At 43.8% G+C, this 22,221-nt stretch overlaps 1 protein-coding gene across 4 annotated transcripts in view; it reads right to left on the bottom strand.

The window, feature by feature from the left end:
- LOC149460168 (sperm flagella and cilia-associated protein 1-like) overlaps positions 1 to 2,212 on the bottom strand; it is an 85,731-nt gene extending 83,519 nt beyond the window's left edge. For all 4 annotated transcript variants that reach the window (XM_089680038.1, XM_089680040.1, XM_089680039.1 and 1 more), the window contains exon 1: positions 2,071 to 2,212. In XM_089680038.1, coding sequence (XP_089536164.1) covers positions 2,071 to 2,179 — 109 coding nt within the window. In that variant the 5' untranslated portion in view covers positions 2,180 to 2,212. The remainder of the gene's footprint in view (positions 1 to 2,070) is intronic.
- Between the last annotated feature and the right edge of the window lie 20,009 nt (positions 2,213 to 22,221).

Raw genomic sequence — 22,221 nt, 5'->3', positions numbered from 1 at the left:
CTCAGCAGCGGCAACTTCCAGGGACAAAGCGGTCAGCAGACAGGGCGGCTTCCCAGAGACCCAGCAATCAGCAGAAAGGGCGGCTTCCCAGAGCCCCAGTGATCGGCAGACAGGACCTGCTTCCCAGGGGCCCAGCAATCAGCAGACAGGGCAGCTTCCCAGGGGCCCAGCAATCAGCAGACAGGGCAGCTTCCCAGGGCCCCAGCGATCAGCAGACAGGGCAGCTTCCCAGGGCCCCAGCGATCAGCAGACAGGATGGCTTCCCAGGGGCCCAACGATCAGCAGACAGGGCAGCTTCCCAGGGGCCCAGCAATCAGCAGACAGAAGCAGCTTCCCAGGGACCCAGCGATCAGCCGATAGGGGCACAGCGGGCTTCAGCAGATAGGGACACAGCAGGCTTGCAGGAGCTCAGCAGGGTCTTGGCTGTGCGGGGTCTGTGCCTGGGATGGTTCTGACCTTTGGGGGAGTCTCGTGCAGAGTGCTCAGTGGGGATGGCTGCAGAGGCCCGGTCTCCACCCGGACCTCCCACGATAGCGGTGGCGGCGGGCCGAGAGAGAGCGTCCGGACAGCGCAGGAGGAAGAGACCGGCCGGCTCCCGCGCCGGCCTTTTAAACTGCCCAAAACGCTTCCGGGTTGCCCCGGCAACGGCCGGCCCAGCGCCGCATTGCCAGGGCAATGAGCCATGCCCCCTTGACTTGGGCCGTGCTCTGGTGAGTGCGGCCTTTGCAACTGGTGGGCGCAGAGCGCGAGAAGCTCTTGTGCCCGCGCTGTACTCGTCGGGGCCGTGTAGCGTCAGGTTGGTGGGGGGGCCCCACCCCTTCCCTGGCCAGGGAGGTGTGAACTTCCCAGTGGGAGACTCTCTCTCCCCCTCCAGCTGGGAGGGATAGGGGACGGAGGGTGACGAGAGTCCCACCTCTCATCCTGGGTGGCTCAGCTTCAAAGAGTCGTGACAGGATGAGGGGGGGGGGAGGGTAGCTGCAGTAAAGGGAGAGGAGCAAGCCTGGCACACCGTGACATCCATGGTACAAACTTGTAAGGGATTTGGTCATGGCTTGGGTCCCTGCCTAACACCCATCATCACATGAGGCGATTGGCCCTTGGCTTCAGGAGACACGCCCTGTTGGGATACTAGAAAAAGGCTGACATGCCTGGAGAGAGTAAAAAGAGATTCCTCCTTTTAACATCAGGAACCATCTTTGGGAGACAGGCAACCTTTTTGTTCGGACGACTGGGCTCTGCTTAAACCAAGGACTTTTGCAAGTATCCTACCTTCTAAAACATCTTTTATTTCTCTGTTGTTTTATTGCTATTATATATATATATATATATATATATATCCCTGTCTTTGGAGAGTGCTACTGTATGTATTAGCCCTCTGCATACATCTGTCTGCGGTAGCAGTGTGTATTACAGACGCTTATTCAAATACAATAGTGTTACTGCTAAGATTTGTGAGTTTCCTCCTCTTCTGTAAAAATGTGGTGTTGGCAGTGTGAAGGGTTAATTGCGTAATTAACCTGACCCAGTAACAATCGCTCTCAGGATGCTGACACGGATTGTGGTCCAGCGAGCTGGAAATCTTTGTGCACGGCGCAGCTGAGAGTGGCATTGTTACACAAGTGGCAGCGCGGTCTTAGATCGGCTGGTCCTTTGGTCACAAGTTGGTGAGAAGGGCTGGGGTCTGATGCCGTGCATCTTTCACAGGGGAGGATCTATTGTTACATTTGGTGGTCTATTGTTGCTGGGTGATCTACAGTTGCTTTGGGGGCTCTGTGGTTGCTTTGGGGGATCTGTGGTCGCTTGGGGAATATATTGTTGCTTTAGGGGATCTATTGTTGTTGGGGAGATCTGTTGTTGCTGGCTGCAAGGGAATCTGCTCAGAGGGGGGTGGAGACAAGGGGGGTTTTTCAAAGCAGGGAGTACCTGCCCCTATTCTCTGGATGGATATATATATGACACTGAGGCGACACCCTGCTATTGGCCATACACGGAAGTTCAGTATCAATGAAACGAATATGCCACGTGAGCCTCCCTCCATGATGTCTATGGACAACTCTCCACCCTCCCCACCTCCATCACTGAAGTCCCGGGTGATGTTCTTCTTCGGGCGGCTCAGAGGGATCTGGTCTATCCAGGCGTACAGCTCCTGCAGCTGATCTCCACTGATCTTCTCGCTCATCTTTCCTGAACACACGAGTTCCTCTCCTCTCCACTCTGCGTGTCTGTTTCCATGGAGACCGGAGACCGCTACTAGGCAACCTGCCGCTCAGGTCTACAATGTACGAGAATCAGAGAGGGACAATTCAAGGAGAAACGCGCTCAGTGCCTGCTGCTTCTATTGTATATATCACCATAGAGGAGACTGTGTCTGCACTGACCGAGGGACACTCCTGCTAGCTCTACTGCCTCATGACTGTCTAAGTCATTAATGAGGAAAACTGACACTGAAACCTTTTCTTGGTTCTGGATGCAGTCTGGAAAAGTTATAACCTTTGTCAGGGGTTTTTGGGGATCTATGTCCCATTGGGGGATTTCCCATATCCCATGACATGACATGTCCTGTTCCATGACCACAACAGGAAGTGAGAAGAAATCTCTCGGAAACTAGGTCAATCACCACTGGGCTTTTATTTTGCGCTGAATAAACATTTTTGAGAAAAAAAAGTTTTTCTTAGATTCTGTGTTATTTTGCAAATAAAGTTTTCTTGATAAATTTATGCCAAAATGTATCCTGCTGCATTTCTTTGGTAAAAATAACCCAAAGCTGTGTTTATTATTTAGTCTGTAGGAAAGTTATAGAGTCCACAAGCTATGGGATATATATCTGACAATCCATCAATCCTGATGTACTGACGGCCAATCTCAATTCCTGAGGCCCGAGAACATCAGGACAGTACAAATATCCCCCAAATGACCCCTTTTTGGAAAGTAGACAGTCCAAGGTACTTAGTAAGAGGCATGGCGAGTTTATTGAAGTTGTCAATTTTTTAACCACAATTCTTTTGTAAAATAATGAAAGTAAATGAAATGTGATGTTATTTCACAAAGATGTCATTTTAATAAGTTATTTTTCACATACAGCAAAGGCATACTTCCAATTATATCCAAAACACAATCTTCTACCCTTCCAAATATGCGGATACCACATGTGTTAGACTTTTTCCACTGGTGAGACGCATCAAGGGGCCTGTCACGGATCACCTCATACACCACGCCCACAGAAACTAGCTAACCGAGGCACGCACGTGCGGCCGTGACTTGGGTTTCAGAGGGAATAAGGGGGACTTAATCTGAATATATATACGTATATAAGACCGGCCGTGATATACTTTCACAGCCTGCGCTACCTCTGGCCACCACTAGAGGGAGACTCCAATCCAGCTGGCTGACCACACACACTGGCAGACACAAATCTTACATACAATATGGTGCACTAATTAGGGTTGAGGAGCATCCTAGCGATCGACACACCCTTCTAGGATTCCTCCAGCTATCCTACAAGCCAGAACTCCGGTGTTAACCACTCTTCCACTGTCCACACACCCCCACACCAGACACGCCACAAACGGTAGCTTGCCACCACCCAACAGTTTATCCACAGAATGGCCTGCTGGGACACCAGACACACAGATCTCTGTCTGGCAGACCTGTCACCCTTACAATCTGCACGCAATCTGCCAACACGCAGTGCAATTGCATACCGATTGGCAATGAACTTGACCGAGCATATAAAGACACTAAAATACAATACAATCTAATCTCTCCAGAGATATGAGCCCGAGCTTAAGTAACCAGAAGTCACTTATTAATTTTATGATTTAATATCCCAAAAGTGGGCAGTGCATAAAATATGTACAAAGTATAAAAAGTTACAGAAAATAAAAAAAATACAAGAAGACACACATTGACTATTCACTATAAAATAAAAGGGAATAAAAACAGAAATAAAACTTTTACCAAGATTTATCCTGCGACTGGAGCAAGTCAGAGAAAGTCCGCGATCCGTCAGTCAATTGGACGGGTTTTATACGAATCACAACGTCCATACCTCAAGTCCTCAATTTATGGGAATATGGACATAGGCTGGACATTAGTCCTTGGCCAATCAACCCTGGGGGGTGTTCCTGTATTAGCCCACAGGATGTTCTGGGTGCTGAAATACCCAAAGTTGATTGGACCAGGAACGGTTTGAATCACCAAGTCAGGGATTGAATTTCCGACACCAACGCATCAGTCCAATCGCAACAGTACCAATCACTGTTCCGCTGTTGCAATCCAGCGCCACATAACCATTTCCTGCATTTTTTTGCCATTCTACCTAGGCCACAAATACAGTTTTTGTGGCCAAGTGCCCAATCAGAAGTATTTTCATCTCTCTGCAACTAATATTTCAGCTTTTATGAGAGATGAAATCTATTCCTTTGATCTGCTGATATACTTCAAAGCTCCCAGACACATCGGAGCCCCCCTGGTGTCATGAAGCCAAAACATCTGCATTCCTTTTTTAAACTTCAGGAAGGTGGCAAAGTCTGAATATAAATATATATATAAATATATATATATATATATATGTATATGTATATATAGACCAATCTTATTGGCACTTAGGTGTCGCTTCCAGCCTAGAAGCTGCTCCGTCTTTTCAGATGCTAATGGGTGAGCACGTCTCTGAATATCTATGACTGAATACATCTTTAATAACAAGGAATGAAACTAAATTTACAATTACATATTGCTGCAGATCACATCTCAGTCCAATCACTTGAATCCCACATGTACGTTACATCTGATCTCCGCTGATCTTCTCGCTCATCTTTCCTGAACACATGACTTCCTCTTCTCTCCGCTCTGCGTGTCTGTTTCCATGGAGACCGGAGACCGCTAGTAGGCAATGTACAAGAAGCAGAGAGGGACAATTCAAGGAGAAACGCGCTCAGTGCCTGCCGGCATCTTCTATTGTATATATTACCATAGAGGAGGTTGTGTCTGCACTGACTGGGGGACACTCCTGCTGGTTCTACTGCCTCATCACTGTCTAAGTCACTAATGAGGAAAACTAACACTGAAACCTTTTCTTGGTTCTGGATGCAGTCTGGAAAAGTTATAACCTCTGTCAGGGGTTTTGGGGATCTATGTCCCATTGGGGGATTTCCCATCACTTCCTGTACCATGACCACAACAGGAAGGGAGAAGAAATCCCTCGGAAACAAGGGCAATCACCACTGGGCTTTTATTTTGCGCTAAATAAACAGTTTGAGAAAAAAAAAGTTTTTCTTAGATTGTGTTTTTTTTGCACATAAAGTTTTCTACATAAATTTAGGCCAAAATGTATCTTGCCTCATTTCTTTGGTAAAAATAACCCAAAGCTGTGTTTATTATTTAGTCTGTAGGAAAGTTATAGAGTCCACAAGCTATGGGATATATCTGACAATCCATCAATCCTGATGTACTTACGGCCAATCTCAATTCCTGAGGCCCGAGAACATCAGGACAGTACAAATATCCCCCAAATGACCCCTTTTTGGAAAGTAGACAGTCCAAGGTACTTAGTAAGAGGCATAGCGAGTTAATTGAAGTTGTCATTTTTTAACCACAATTCTTTTGTAAAATAATGAAAGTAAATGAAATGTGATGTTATGTCACAAAGATGTCATTTTAATAAGTTATTTTTAACATATAGCAAAGGCATGCTTCCAATTATATCCAAAACACAATCTTCTACCCTCTCAAATATGGGGATACCACATGTTAGACACTTTCCACTGGTGAGACGCATCAAGGGGCCCAAAATGAAAGCAGCACCTTCAAGCTTTTAGACATCTAATTTCCTGACTACCTATCACATTTTTAGAGGCCCTGGAATGCCTGGACAGGGGAAAAACCTACAGAGTGACCACATTTTGGAGAGAGAACACTCCAATGTATTTTTTTAACAGGCATGGAGAGTCTTTTAAAGATTTAATTTTTGCCACATAGCTTTTGGAAAATGTGAAAAGAAAATGAAATTTATTTTTTATACATAGCCATCAATGAATACGATATTTCTCACACACAGTATGACATACTTAGAACTACACCCCAAAACACATTCTGATACTTTTTTTTTAGGGCTTTTTATCCAGTGGTAATGCAGTTCCAGGACCTCCAGCACTGAATATATGTAATGACAAGGGGTGGCGGGGTGTGCTGGAGGGTCTATTGATGCTGGCTGCTGGGGGATCTATTGTTGTTGGGGATATTTTCTGATATGAGGGGGTCTATTGTTGCTGGAGAAGTGTATTGTTGCTAATGGGGGATCCTTATCTGGCTGGAGGGGTCTATTGATGCTGGCTGCTGAGAGGTCTATTGTTGCTGATGGGGTATTTTGTTGTTGGGGTGGATCTATTGTTACTGGGGAAGAGTATTGTTGCTAATGGCGGATGTCTTATGTTGCTGAAAGGGTCTATTGATGCTGGCTGCTGAGAGATCTATTGTTGCTGGTGGATCAATTGTTGCTGGGGGGGGGGGAGCGGGTCTATTTTTGCTGGCTGCAGGGGATCTATTGTACTGCTTCTTCTGGTTATTATTTACAAAATCCTTACAAACCTTTTAGCACCACAAAATTATACTTGCTTCTGTATTCCCTAAGGGCCAGTTCAAACTGTGTGCATTTCAGTTGCTTTTTTTCTGCATCCAAAATGCACAGAAATATATGGTTGTCACTGTCATAGTTCACATCAGTGATTGCAGTTCCAGTGCGTTCCAGTTGCAGAAAAAAAAAAGCAGAACAAAGGTTTTCCTGCACATAACTGTACTGGAACATGGCAAAACGCATCAAAAAAGCACCAGAATGCACTGGAACACGCCAAAATGCACATGTCCCTATTTAAACTGAACAAAAAGAGAGGGAGAAAAATGAACTGGAATGCATAAAAAATGCACTGGATGTATCAAAAACGTACCGCAACTCGTCAAAAACGTGCATGCGGGAATGCATCCTAAACGCATCTGGACTGTGTTTCTATAGTGTGAACCAGCCCTAAAGGGGGCAATACTGGGAGGTGTGTAGGGGAGGAACCAAGGAATGGAGCGTGAAGGTGTGTAGGGGGCGGAGACAAGGGGGTGTACCTGCACCTACTTTCTGACAATAAAATCCCTGCTCCCAAGTATGGAGATAAAAATGTGTGAGACTTTTTCAAAGTTTGGACTGATTATCTCCCAGACATTGTATCTTGTGTATCACAACAAACATAGTATCTAAATCAGTGTACTGTAATGTTCAGCTCTGTACAAGCTGTCAGATAAAGAACTTAGTGTAATGTCACTTGTCGCAGTCCCTGTACTTATGAGCCACATGTAGCTCTACCCTTGGAAGGGCCACTATGTTGTGGGTATCCCTAAGCTTCCCTCTGCACAGCCAGGCAACAGGTATTTTGATACAGTCCCGAGACAGTGACCAGTCCATGAACTTGGTTTTATTAGGGGAATTTAAACTTGGATTATTTCATGTACTTCTATAGTGCCATCAATTTATGCAGCCCCTCAAGGGGCTTACAATCTAAGGTCCCTAACTTACATTCATACATACACGTACTAGGGCCAATTTAGACACGAGCCAATTAACCTACCAGCACGTTTTTGGAGTGTGGGAGGAAACCGGAATAGTCGGAGGAAACACATGCAGGCACAGGCAGAACATGCTGTAGTTGGGAATCGAACCAGCAACCCTAGTGCTGCCAGGTGGAAGTGCTAACTATTTAGCCACTGTGGTGTCCTGCTTGATAGGGAAATAGGGATTATGGGATGCCCAGTTTGGCTTGAAGCAATGGAAGGGGATACTTCCTTCCTATGTACAAAGCAGATCCTGGACTTTTCTTTTCCTGGAAGCTGTCAATTGTTGTGGATCAGTAGCAGCAGCCCCTCAAAAATCACTTTACTTCCTGTAGATACATGCAGAGAGACGTCTTCTCTCCCCCTTCAAAGCTGCTCCCAGCTCCACAACCTGCAAGCACTACCAGCCCTCCTACCTGCTTGGAAGATCTCCAGGGACAAGGATAAAAGGATTTAGCTCAATGCTGTCCTTGGCAAGCTTGCTACTGACAGTCTTTCCCCTTGTAGATCCCAAGTGTGCTGCTGTAATCACTGTGTCCTTTTTGCTCCAGGCCTGATCCCATCCACGCCTCTTCACAGAATGTATACTCCTGAACTAGCCTGAGCTAGGGGACCCCCCTCCCAGGCACTAACAGACTCCACCTTCCACTCGACTCTCCTGTCAGCCTGACTCTCCCTTATTTATAAGCCAGTCCACCACTCTACCAGGACCTCCAAACCTGGGATTGCCTGGACCCTCCATGAATATGCAGATTAGGCCTATACCCCTCCTTCTTACTGAACTCTGGTATGTTCTATGGTCCTCCAGAGCCAGGAGAAGGTAATAGAGTCACAACCCGTAGAGTCATCCAACTGACCTGCAATAACCCGACCTTAATCACGTCACTTATACAACTACCATGAGCAATAAACAATGATTTCCCAAGTCATCTTCCAGGACAGTTTACATGATAGGCTCCTCCCACCAGGAAACACCTGATCCACTTTTTTCTTATTAAATTGCCTCTCCATCCCTAGGTCCTCAGTATTGGTGTTTCCTCCAGCCAGTTCAGACACTGCCACTGTTTGTTATTGTTATGCAGGCTGTCTGGCGGGATACAGAGGCCTCCTGGATGTGACACCCTTTCTACCAGGCAAGGTAGGGGCCTTGTGGGCAGACCACATACAGGGAGATCCCTAGGGTCACATTTTCAAAGTGGCAAGATCAGGGGGAGGCAGCACCCTTCTTTTACATTCAACCAGTCAGCCACACCAGGGGTGTTGCAGTCGTGCACACTTGACTTTGGGTGCCAGGGAGCCTCAACTCTTACCTGCTGGTGGATCAGTGCGGTCATGGTGGTGATGTCACTGCCAAGCGCCGGGGTAAACATCACTTTCGGGTGCACCAGACTACGCGTGATGTCACTTCTGGGTGCGGCTGCATTCTGTCAACAGGAAGTGGTCACCGCCATCTTGCTAATGTAAGGGTGGATCACTTGCTAGCCCAATGCCACAGGATCCACGGCAGCTGTGTGGGGAGGTCAGCACAACTGGATCAGGGGAGAGGGCGGGCCCCGCTACCCCACATAAAGAGTTGCCGCTGAGGGTGGTGGGGGTGGCCACAATGGAGGCAGATCTGTCGGAGCAAGGGGAAGCCAGTAATAAAGTAGGAGCTGTACAGCTGGCTATTGGTCTTCTGCTGCTACAACATGCTTTTATACTCCATCATGTTATCTTACTCTGCAGTAGTCGTACCTTCTGGGGTTTTTTTTCTGTAAGGTGGCACTCTTTGGTGACTAAATGCAAAAGTACCCTAGATTACAGGGGATTATATACCCTTAATCTCTCCCTGTTAGGTGGGATCATAGATGGATGAAAGGAAGGAAAAAGAGACCCCAGGTGAGGTTAAAAAGAAGTGTGCAACCTGCAAGAAAAAACTTTCAAGCTCATGGAGAAAGCAACTATGCCAGGAATGCATTGACAAGCTGGTTAAAAAAGAATTGGGGTCTCTCTTTAAAAATTTCCTGCAATCCATGACAACTGAAATGTCAAAAACCTTCCAAAATTTCAGGAAACAAATGCAGGAGCCAGTTCCAGACAAACCACAACCAGGCCCTTTGGGAGTCTGCTCACAGGCCAAAAAAAAAAAATGGACCTCATCATACCTGTGAACCTAGACGAAATGTCATACAGCTCCTCAGACTCAGAAGAAGGAAAAATCAAAGAATCGGATCACAGGTCTCAAAATTCCTTTAACCGGCTAAACACACGAAATGCCTCCTAAAAGTGATTTATGACATGCTAGACTTGGAGGAAGAACAGCAAGACCTCTCATTACATGACCAGCTATACACAGGGCTCCAAAAGAAAAGTGGTCACACATTTCCTGTACATTACACCTTTTGAGATACTATAAAAAGAGAATGGGAAGAACCAGAAAGGAAATCTGAAGAGGAGATTTCCCTTTAAAGAGGAGGATGCATCACTGTGGGAATCTTGCCCAAAACTGAATGCTCCCCTCTCAAAAATTTCTAGCAGCACGAACCTGTCATTCGAAGATAGGGGCTCTTTAAAGGACCTAATGGACCGGAAAGCTGACACTTTCCTCAGAAGGGCTTGGGAAGCATCTGCAGTAAATTTTAAACCAGTGGTGGCAACCACCTGTATTGCATGTACTTTGAATGTATAGATAGGCTCATTAATTCAGCAAGAAGAGCAATTTGGCTAAAGTTGTGGCAGGGGGACACAGCATCCAAATCCAGATTGTACAGCCTGCCCTTTGAGGGGAAGCTCTTTTTGGGCTCTGAATTGACCTTGGTGCTTGAGAGATCTGCCGATAAGAAGAAAGGATTCCCCTTCCCCAATAGGCAAGCAGGTAGAAAATATTTTCGTTCCAACAGACAGTGTACAAATAAAGATGCTAAACCCCAAGGCCAAAGGAAGAGCTGGTTAAAAGGAAGAAATAATGGAGGGTTCAACCCCATTCAAGACAAATCCAAATGACTGGCAGAGCCAGGTTGGAGGAAGGCTGGGACACTTCCACAAACAGACTACCTAGAACGCATTTATATTGGAAATAATTCAGAACAGTTACAGGATAGAATTCTTTCACCTTGCCCCTCACAGCTTCTTTGCGACCCCCTACTGAGGAAAAAGGAAAAGGCAGATGTACTTGTGAACCTTTTGGAGGAGATGCTCCAACAGAAGGTGATAAGCTTACTGGGAGAAGAAGAGAAAAGAGTGGGATTCTACTACCATTTTTTTCCTGAGGAGGAAGCCGTCAGGGAAAAACAGAATGATCCTAAACCTGAGAAAAGTAAACAAATGTTTAAAATTCAAAAAGTTTTGTATGTAAATTATCTATACAGTCAAATAAATGCTTTACCCTGGTATATTTATGGCGTCCATAGATTTGAAAGATGCTTACCTTCATATCCCAATAAGGGAAGCCTCAAGGAATTTTTTTAGGTTTGAGCTTAAAGGGCCCGAGAAGACCATCTTGTTACAGTTCAACGCCCTTCCCTTCAGTCTATCTTCAAGCCCAAGGATATTCACGAAGGTCCTAGCAGAAGCACTACAAGGCTTGAGGCTTAATAAACATTATCCCCTACTTAAATGATCTCCTTCTATTTGCAGACTCAAAGGAAGTATTAGAAGGTCAAGTACGATATCTTTCTTGATGGGCCTAGGTTGGCTAATAAATTCAGAAAAATCCCAGCTAGTGCCGTCCAACAGAATCACATATTTGGCATATATCCTGGATTCAACGAACTCCCAGCTATACCTGACATGAGAGAAAACTCTCAAACTTCAGCAGGACTCAGGAAGTCTCATAGAAGCAATAGACTGTACAATCAGGGATGTTATGAAGCCGATTGGGAGACTGACCTTAGATTGTACGCCCCTTGAGGGTTAGTGACTGATGTGAATGTACAATATATACATGTGTAAAGTGCCGCATAAATGGACGCCGCTATATAAGTACCTGAAATAAATAAATGACTGCAGATATGCCAGGAGTACAATGGGCACAACTGCACTCAAGGGTAATACAAAATCATGTGCTCTCCCTCTGGGATGGCCACCAAACCTCTCTGGACTCTTAGGATTCCGCTAACACAAAAAGTAAAGGAATCACTGACCTGGTGGAAGAACACTCGGACGTTGGAACAAAGAAGGAGGTGGAAATAGGTCAGTTCCATGAAGATCACAACAGATGCAAGTGCCTGGGGCGCTCATATTAAGGAGTGTCTGGCCTAAGGCAAATGGAACACAGAGACAGCAAGAAGCTCCTCAAACTTCAGAGAACTGATGGCGGTCTTCAAAGCTCACATGTTCTTCAAGGAAAAAGTAACACCAACAAGATCACCAAAACTAATAGTGTTATCTGGAGCTCTTTTAGCCTGAGTAGAAGAAAACTTAAATTCAATTACGTTGATTCACCTGAACGGGCACTTGAAATCGCTGGCAGACACGCTAAGCCAAGAATAAATCAACCAGTCAGAGTGGTGCCTCGGTCACATGGTATTCACCCAAATCTGCAAAACATGGGGCACTCTGTCGATAGATCTTTTCGCCAACAAAAGAAATACAAAACTAAGCAAATACTTCTGACTACAAAGAAACCCCAAAAGCGCAGGCATTGGATGCACTAGCTCAGCCATGGGAGGGGGATCTCCTTTACATCTTCCCGCCCTTCAGGCTGCTACCAAGAGTCTTACAGAAAATACAGTTGTCTCACACTAAGGTCATCCTAATAGCCCCTTTCTGGCAAAAGAGGTCATGGTTTTCCCTCTTGAAGAAACTGAGCCTGACCGACCTCGTAGTACAGGGGGAGGTACTCCACCAACACATGGAGAGACTGGCACAAGCAACGTGTCTTCTGAGTGACAAAGGCTAGCCAGGAAAGGTCTGTCAGAAAAGGCAGTCACCACCATTTTAAGTGGGAGGAAAAAATCCACTAACGCAATTTATGACAAAATCTGGAAAAAATTTTCCTTCTGGAAGATGGAAAACAGTGGTTTGGACACACCTATCTTGAATGCAGTGCTCGAGCACAAGCAGGAGCAGATAAGAACCTCTCAGGACACTTATTATTATTATTATTATTATAATACAGGATTTATATAGCGCCAACAGTTTGTTCAGCGCTTTACAATATAAGTTAAAGTTCAAATAGCTGCTTTATCCAATCTTCTTGAACTAAAACTAGCAGAATATCATCTGGTGATCAGATTCCTGAGGGCTTTATCCAGACATAGGAACCCTTATAAGCTCAGAATCCCCCCCCCCCCGGGTCCTGGGTACAGTTCTAAGAAGCTTTCAGCAGGAACCATTTGAGCCCTTAAAAAAATGCACCCTCAAGTGTTTAATTCTCAAAACCATTCTCTTAGTAGAAATTGTCTTGGCGCACAGAATCAGCGAATTGCAGGCGCTATCAGTAATAGAACCTTACTGCACAATCCTTATGGATAAGATTATCCTAAATCCGGACCCAGCGTTCTTGCCTAACGAGGCATCACACTTTCATAGGACAGAAGACTTTGTAATAACATCCTTTTGTGGGAACCCGAGCAACGCCAAAGAAAAGGACTATAAGAAAATTGATGTGAGAAGGTGCCTGATCACGTATATTGAGCGTACAAAGGAGTGGAGGAACTCACCCAACCTCTTTGTCCTGCTTCAAGGCCCTAAAAAGGGTTCCCAAGCCTCTAAGGGCACCATCACAAGGTAGCTAAAGGAAGCTATCTCTGGTTATAAAACTGCAGGCCTAACCCCACCAGCTGGCTTAAAGGCACGCTTGACGAGGGCCACGGCAGCCTCATGGGTGGAAAAAGCTGGAACCTCCCCCCCCCCCCCCCGGAAAGATCTGCAAGGCCGCAACATGGCCGAGCTTCAACACGTTCGTCAGGCATTACCGTTTAGACCTAACCTCCAATAAAGGACGAGCATTCGTCAGGAAGGACTTACAAGCAGCAGTCTAAGGGACTTCTGCTTGTAAGACCTTCCTGCCAAAAGCTTGTTCTTCATTGGAGGTTAGGTCTAAACGTTAAAGCCTGGGATGGAGAGGCAATTTATTAAGAAAAAAAGTGGATCAGGTGTTTTCCTGGTGAGAGGATCCTATCTCTCATGTAAGCTGTCCTGGAAGATTCCTGGAAATACAGTTAACAGGTAAAAAACTGCGTTTTTACCTGTAATACTCTACGCTATTCTAGTAGCACACTGAAGGGTGCTACACACAAGCCTAGCCTACTGGTATGTAGCTGCTCCCAGAAATGCTCACTGACCAGGAAGTACAGGAGGCTGAACACGGTGAACAAGAGTGCAGCTGTCCAGAAGGGATGGCTGAGACAGGTGTCTCACAGGAACATAGTGGGATATGCAGACAGGTCAGATCAGGTGACAGGCAGAAACCTGGTCAGCAAACAGGCCAGAGTCTGTACAGGCAGCAGGTAGACACAACACTGCACTGGTGTGGCAATGATCAGGAGGGAAGTTGCAGTTTGCATTGGCTTTGGTGACACTGTACTGATGTGGTGGCAGACAGTGACAGTGTTGATGTCTGCACTGGTCTGGTGACACTGTCACTGGTGTGGCAGCAATCAGGAAACCTGTTTCTGACTTACACTGGTCTGGTTACACTGGGACTGGTGTGATGGAGATCAGGGACAATGTTGATGTCTGCACCAGTCTAGCAACCCTGTTACTAGTGTGGCAGCAATCAGGAACATTGATGCTGGCTTACACTGGTCTGGTGATACTGCGGTCAGTGTGTCAGTGGTCAGAACACTTTTGCTGGCTGCAATGGTCTGGTGACATTGGGAATGGTATGGTGACAATGAGGAACACTGTTGCGGGCTTACACATGTGTGGTGACACTTGGACTGGTATGGCAGCAATCAGGAACACTGTTGCTGGCTTACATTGGTGTGATGAAATTGGCACTGATGTGGTATGATAAGGAACACTGATGCTGGCTTACACTGGGACTGGTGTGATGGCGGTTAGGGACACCCTTGCTGGCTACACTGGCTGTGGCAGTAATCAGGAACACTGTTTCTGCTTAACATGGGTTTGGTGACACTAGGACTGGGGTGGCAGTGATCAGGAATACTGATGCTAGCTTACACTGGTCTGGTGACCCTGTGGTCAGTGTGTCAGTGGTCAAAATACTGTTGATGGCTGCACTGGTCTGGTGACATTGGGAATGGTGTGGCGACAATGAGGAACACTGTTGCGGGGTGACACTGGGAGTGGTATGGCAGCAATCAGGTGAAATTAGCACTGGTGTGGTGGTGATCAGGAAGTTTCTGGTTTACGAGTGTTTGGTGACACCAAGACTGGAGTGGCAGTGATCAGGAACACTGATGCTGGATGCACTGGTCTGGTGACACTGGGACTGGTGTGGTGGTGATCCGGAACACTGTTACTGAAGCAGAGGTATGCATTGCGGACTTTAGTTCTGGTGACACTGGGACTGGTGTGGTGGTGATCCGGAACACTGTTACTGAAGCAGAGGTATGTATTGTGGACTTTGTTCTGCTTTAATATTTCTTATATTATACAATCACAGAAAATGTTACCAAAATATCAAAGTAGAAAAGCTTAGTATTTAAAGTAGAATTCAAGCTTTAATGTCACGTTGGTTTGTTTGGGCCATTCAGGAGAAGCCTTGTATTTTTATCAATGAATCTAAATTTCCTCTAATTGTCTGAGGTGGAAATCGTGAGATCAACCACCCTCCTCTCCACCTTGGCCAATCAAAGGAACTCTTGTATTCACATATAAAAATACTAGGATTCTCCTGAATGGTGGAGAAGCACTTAGCCCGACTCTCTCTCGTGGCTTGAGACGGAAGCAATCCATACTGCCGCCGAGCACAGCGCTACTTATTTGATGTAGCTAATTCTACTACAGTATATTACAGCACACACAGTGGCCATATCATTGTGTAATGGAAATACGTGGAGCCAACTTGGCCCAAACAACTTATTTAGAGTCTTACAAAACATGGAATTCTACCCCAGAGGAATCCTTGAAATTATTTTCAGGGCTAACTAAAAACAATTTATTCAGGATGAGTGGAAAAAATGTGCCACTTACATTGGTGATTAGTGGAAGGAATGCCACCCTTTAGGCTTTTCACATGGTCAGAAGTCTCAGTGGATAAGGAGCAGGTGTAGGAGGTAGAACAGTGCCTTCCAGGTGGCAATCCTGTTACCTCCTCAATGTATGATTTTTTTTTTTTTTATGCTTTTTACTTTTTTTCAACCCCAAGGGGGATCTTGAATTGTATTGAAATACTGTGCAACAACTGAAGGCCAAGCATTTGAGTTATGGCTGAAGCACAGTCCCAGTAACCTCAGTAGGTGAGTTTGACAGGCAGTGTCACCTGTCAGACCCAATAAGTGGAGTTACATTTTCTGCTATGGTTGGTTTTAGGTGGACAGAAAAAAAGCAGATTAGCCACCTGTCCCGTCACCCCATCTGTTTGGCTAATTTAGCATGGTTGGCTGAAAACAAGCTGTGTATGCCAGCTTTTAGATCAGTGGTTTTCAACTGCTGGGCCGCTGCTTCCCTCCGTGGTTGGGCCACAGCTTCCTGTCCGCTCCAGAGTCTCAGGATAGCCACAATCACCACACAGCATGTAAGTGGCAATCCAGCTCTGGAACCCCCTCAAACAAAACCTCTCCCGCCACCTCCATGAGTCCAGTGCTAGGGGGTACATGCTTGCAATGTTTAAAGAATCAAGCTAGGTGTCAGACTGTCAGGAGGTACCAGTGCCCCTTCTGCAGCAACACAGAGACCCTAATGGAAGTCATGTGATTGGACCAAAATCTAGGAGCAGCACAGCATCTGGGGCAGTCAATGGCAGCTTGATATTGAATAAAGTACACCTTCCAGATCACTGGTAAGTGATCTGCAGCTGGACAGATGTGTCCATTGCCTAGTTCCTTCTACAGTGTGTCCCAAGAGATTTGGCAGGCATTTCATAATTACATGACTGCAACGTAGATCAACAGATATGCAAGGCTCTAATCATAATAAAAGCAGGGGTGCACTGATATATATCGGGCAAAAATAGTGTTATCGCCATTTTGCCAGTAGGAAAAAAGGTGCTGATAATGGCTGCCAAAAATGTGCGATTTTACCACGTTTAGGGTGTGTTTTTTCATAGGTCATTTGACTCAAAAACATAAAAAAATGCAAACACATTTTTAATGCATTTCAGGCCTGGTTCACACCAATGAAGTTTGCGTTTTATCCATTTTGTAGTGCTTTTTGCGTTCTTGCACATGCAATTTTTTATTTTTATTTTCTTGGCCAAACGTATTGCTGGGTAGATTCAAAACACATCAAAAAAGTAACAGGTGTGTGTTTTGCTGCGTTCTCAGGCCTGGTTCACACTAAAGCAATTTGTGTTTTGCCTGTTTTGCAGTGCTTTTTGCAGTACATTTTGCATTTTTTTGTACGTGTTTTTGATGCTTTTTTATGCATTTTGCGATTTATTTATTTATTTATTTTTTTTGCCAACTTGTTGCTAGGCAGATTAAAAATGCAAAACCCCTTAAAAAACGCAACATGTGTGCGTTTTTGATACATTAATTTCAGGCCTGGTTAACACAGTGCAGTTTCCATTTTGCAGTGCTTTTGACGTTTTTGCATGCACTTTAATTTTTTATTTTTTTTTTGGCCAATTTGTTGCTGGGCAGATCAAAAATGCAACACGTGTTTTTTTTAACGCATTTCAGGCCTGGTTAACACCAATGCAGTTTGTGTTTTGTCTGTTTTGCAATGCTTTTTGCAGTGAATTTTGCATTGTTTGCCAGTTATTTTATACGTTTTGCGTTTTTTTTGCCAACTTATTGCTGAGTAGATTAAAAATGCAAAACGCATAACAAACTCAACGTGTGCATTTTTTAGTTGGCCTCCCATCTGACGATGGGCCTTAGCACGAAAGGCCTAAGGAGGAGCTAACTGCGTGTGACGTCATCGCCGCCGAGACCACGAGGAGGTCCGGTGGCCATCTTACTTTAGGGTCTGTACACCACTCTGCTTTTTCATTATTTGGCATTGTTATATGTACTTATGCCCTACAAACGCCATTATACAATTTTATTATTTATCCAATAAAGTATCAAAATACTGCACTATTGGCACTTCATTTCTTTTTGGCTCCCCATTGAGGGGCTAATAGATTCACAGCACTACCACTATATCCAACATCCAGAGGAGGGAGCCCTATATCCAGGTTGTTTACCCGCACATCCTTAAAGGGAGTCCTCTGAGTCCAGCAGACCATCTCTTCAGCCAAGTTTGATGACCTATTCTCCTGAAGGATGCCTCACCATCTACCTGTTGTTTCACACTCCGTTTGATGATTATTTAAATGCGCATTTCCTATGCGCAGTTGGTGAGTGCGCATTTCTGCCATATATCTGTCACAAGCTTTTATGAATCACCTGCAGCTGTGGAAGTCCCTATTGGTGCTATATATGAGTTCTATTGATTGCACAAACTTTTAGACGGATTTTTAGACTAATTTATATGTCATTTTAAGCGCTGCACTTTATTTACTATTAGTGTGTGAGGTTATTGTGATTTCCTCAAGTGTTCTAAAATATATATATATATATATATATATATAGCAGCTAGGAGTGCTCGCTTTACCTTTTTATGCGTGCATTTTTGATGCATTTTCAATGCATTTCATGCCTGTTTCACACCAATATGGCTTGCATTTTGCCCGTTTTGAAGTGCGTTTAACGTTTTTGCAGGCATGTTTATTTATTTGTGATTTTTTTTTTTTTTTTTTGGCCAACTTGTTGCTGGGCAGATTAAACATGCTAAATGCATCAAAAATGCAAAACGGGTGTGTTTTTAATGCATTTCAGGCTTGGTTCACACCAATGCAGTTTGCGTTTTGTCTGTTTTGCAGTGCTTTTTGATGAGCGTTTTGCGTTTTTGCACGCATTTTTGTAAATTTTTTTTGGGGGGGTCAACTTTTTGCTGGGCAGATTAAAAATGCAAAACGCATAAAAAAAACATGTGTTTTTGATGCATTTTCAATGTATTTCAGGTCTGGTTCACACCAACGCAGTTTTGTTTTGTCTGTTTTGCAGTACTTTTTGCAGTGAATTTTGTGTTTTTGCCGGGGTTTTTATGCGCATTTCTTTTTGGCCAACTTGTTACTGGGAAGATTAAAAAAAGCAAAAAACACATCAAATGTGTGAAAAAAACATGTCAAATACGCACTACATGTGTTTTCTGCAGCATCTCAATTGAAGTCTATTGAGCCAATAACGCAACATTTTGTGTTTAAAAAAATTCCTGACCCTTTCCAGAAACGCAGTAGCTCAAAAAAGCATAGATGTGAATGTGTCCCATAGGAATCCATGTTAAATGGACTGTAGTGCATTTCTACAAAAAGCACCAATGGTGTGAACCAGGCATCAATGGGCCAAATATGTACTAAAAATGTGCCAAGCAGGATTTTTAACGGACCAGTGTGAAGACATATATTGCATTTAAGGGATGCATTTTTCTTGAGCTTTTCTTGCACCTTTTTTTTTTTTTTTTTTTAAATGCATAAGCACTTAAAAAACTGCTCAGTGTGAAAGCAACCTATTGGCAGAAAAGGTACTGAAAATAAATTCATATTAATTTACGGTACATTGATATTAATTGAAATGTTGAATATAAAAAAATATTAATATTTTTTAAAACTGTCCATTTCGGTTTTCGTTTTTTTGGCCAAATGCATCCAGAATTTTCATTTAAACAAGAGTATGGAGATAAATATTTTCCATTCCTGTTTTTTTTTTTTAGGTAGGATTTACACATCTGTACTGTGATAATGTATAAAACATGCATTGCAGTGATTCTTTTTTTATTGGCACCCCAATGCAATAAGCCAATGAATTTGCATTGTATTGCACCACTTTACATGACAGCACATAGTAGAGCATTGCTGTGCGTGGTGTCACACAGAAAAAAGTAATGGATGATTTTAGGCACATTGGGATGCATTGGCAGCCCATTAGTTTTGAATGGACTTCCTTAGGGCTCCATTCACACCAGTGCATTTTAATGCTTTTTGCAGAATTGCACTAGAGTCCATTTAACATGGTTTCCTATGGGACACATTCACAACTATGCTTTTTTGAGCCGCTCAGTTTTTGGAAAGGGTCAGGGACTTTTTTTAAAAGCAAAAAGCAGCTTTTTTGCTACAATAGAGTTCGATGGAGAAGCTGCTGAAATACATGGTAGTGCGTTTTTGCCACTTTTTGTATTATTATTCTGCCCAGCAACAAAAAAAAATCCACTTTGACAAAGAAAAAAAAAAAAGAGCTTAACAAAACACGTCAAAACACGTGAAGAAAAACGCAACACAAACTGCAAAAAGCACTGGAGAAAGCCTCAAACGCAAAATGCAAATATCTGAACCAAGCCTAATGCACCACATAACACGTTAACAAATTGCAAGGAAGTAAAGAGTCCCTTACTTTTGAAGCATGGAAGGTTTTGGAAGACTGGTCCAAGGTTGAGATCCACAAGCTTAAAAACACTAATATGGCGTCAAAGCCTGAAAATGGCTTTGGCTTTGAGACATGAACAGGTTAATAAATAATTTACAGCAATGTGATACTGTTTATGTACCAGCACTGAAACACATAAATTCAACACACCTGTTAGGTTTTATTCATGATCATTGGTGGATGTAAAAGTTTATTCTAAAGCTTTTAAAATGTTAATGCCATGCGGTAACTCCCCAACAAATGCCAAAGAAACCTTGTCCCAGAAAAAACGATCACATAAGATTATATGTGATTTTAAAGCATTTTATGCATGCTACACACCTATTGAAAAGCTTCCCTTGTACAGCCATCCAAAAGCCCTAAGTCTGATGATGGGCACCACCATCTTGGATACAGCCATCCAAAAGCCCTAAGACTGATGATGGGCACCACCATCTTGGATGTATCAGCAGCCCCGCAAACTCAGGGAAATCACGCCATTCCTCATCATTCCTCTCCTTGCGCCTACATACGGGGTCATGTGGAGAGGCAAAAAGAAGGCTGGAGATGTTGGGTTACTATAGAGCGCACACTCCAGAAGAGAAGAGGGCTAGGGCATGCAGGTGATGAGAGCAGGCGCTAGAGAATTGGCTCTTCTAGGAGTAGCGAATATTTCTAGCAAGTTCAAAAGTGCATTTTAAGTGAACAAAAATTAGTTATGGAAAGTAAAAATGCTGCAGTAAAGCATTGAAAATATCTGATTTTTCTGTTCTTTGACCTGCAATTTTTAAGTTTAAAGAATTGGCCATTTGCTATTAGCCATGTGGCTCTTTTGATCATTAGTTTTTTTATATTTTTTCCTTTTTTACTTTATTCACAGCATACACCTCTGTCAATGCCTTTGATAAAAAAGGAAAACTTGTTGGGTTATTCATTTTGATTTTTTTGGGGGAAATATGTTTTGAGCACTTTATATATTTTTTGGGGGAGAATTAAGACCTTTCAAGGAGGTGTTTATTGATAATAGAGTGAGTTCAGAGCAGACTAAGTAGTTTTTCGGGAACATTTGAGCAGGCAGTTAGAATGCATATACTTGACTTAAAGTGTTACTCAACTCAGGACCCTGAATTCACTATATCTGGTCTTCCACAGTACACAGACCATGGAAGTGCAATTATTTTAGTAAATATAAACTACTAAATACCTTTTCTCATCCGCAGTATATAGCAGGCTTGTGACTTCAACCAATGTCCAGCAGAGCACTGGTTAATCTTGTATGAGGAGGAGTTTGTATTCTCTTATGAGGCTACATAACCCCTGATCCTCTGTCTGGACAGTGCTGATTGGTCCTGTGCGGATCACATGCACTCTCCTAAAAATAAAATAAAAAAAAACTCCCTAGCAATACACACTAAACTGAGCATGTGCAGAGTGACCCCTGGAGCTCTACTACCAGCAGATGGATTGGGGACAGTAGAAGAAGGGGAGGATCAGAGAAGACAGGATCAATCAGTCTTTTTAAACAATACGGATTAACCCCTTAGGCTCCACAGCGAGTATAACAAGCATGCTTTACTGCATATACAGACTGATTTTACATTTGGTGTTTAGTAACACTTTCAGCGAGTTCAGAGTAGATTTGCACAGGGAGTAGTTTTTTGGAAAGAATTTGCAGTGCAGGCTAAGATGACTTACCTTCAGTCAAATCGTAAGGATGAACGCATTTTTAGAGTGAGTTTACATTGCAGTACTGACTGACTTTCTCACTGTAAAGAGATAGGAAGGAATCTCTCTGTCTCATCAGAGCCTCGGTCCTTCAGGGAAGATTTTTTTTTTTTGGGAAATGGTTACACAGCCCAGATCAGAGTACATAACTTGATTTGGACAAGCACTGAGAATGTAGTCCCCTAGGGAATAGTAAATCTTTCCCGAGCAGTCTCTTCATTACCCCTATAAGTAACAAGCCATTTTTATTTATAAATCTATGGAAAGGAGCAATACATTTTAAATATATAAAAATAAAAAAAAAGTTAAATGTTAAGCCCTAGTGGGTGAGGAGAGCGCCTCACTCCAATGTATTGTTCCACAAAAGCAATTGACCATATGACTATGTATTCTCATTCTGACACACACA

Source organism: Staurois parvus, unplaced genomic scaffold (genome assembly GCF_062004578.1).
Source record: "Staurois parvus isolate SC_StPar_1 unplaced genomic scaffold, SC_StPar_1.0 ptg000234l, whole genome shotgun sequence".
Taxonomy (NCBI): Eukaryota; Metazoa; Chordata; class Amphibia; order Anura; family Ranidae; genus Staurois; species Staurois parvus.
Note: the sequence above shows the minus strand (reverse complement) of the source record. Positions and strands in the feature narration are given on the sequence as shown.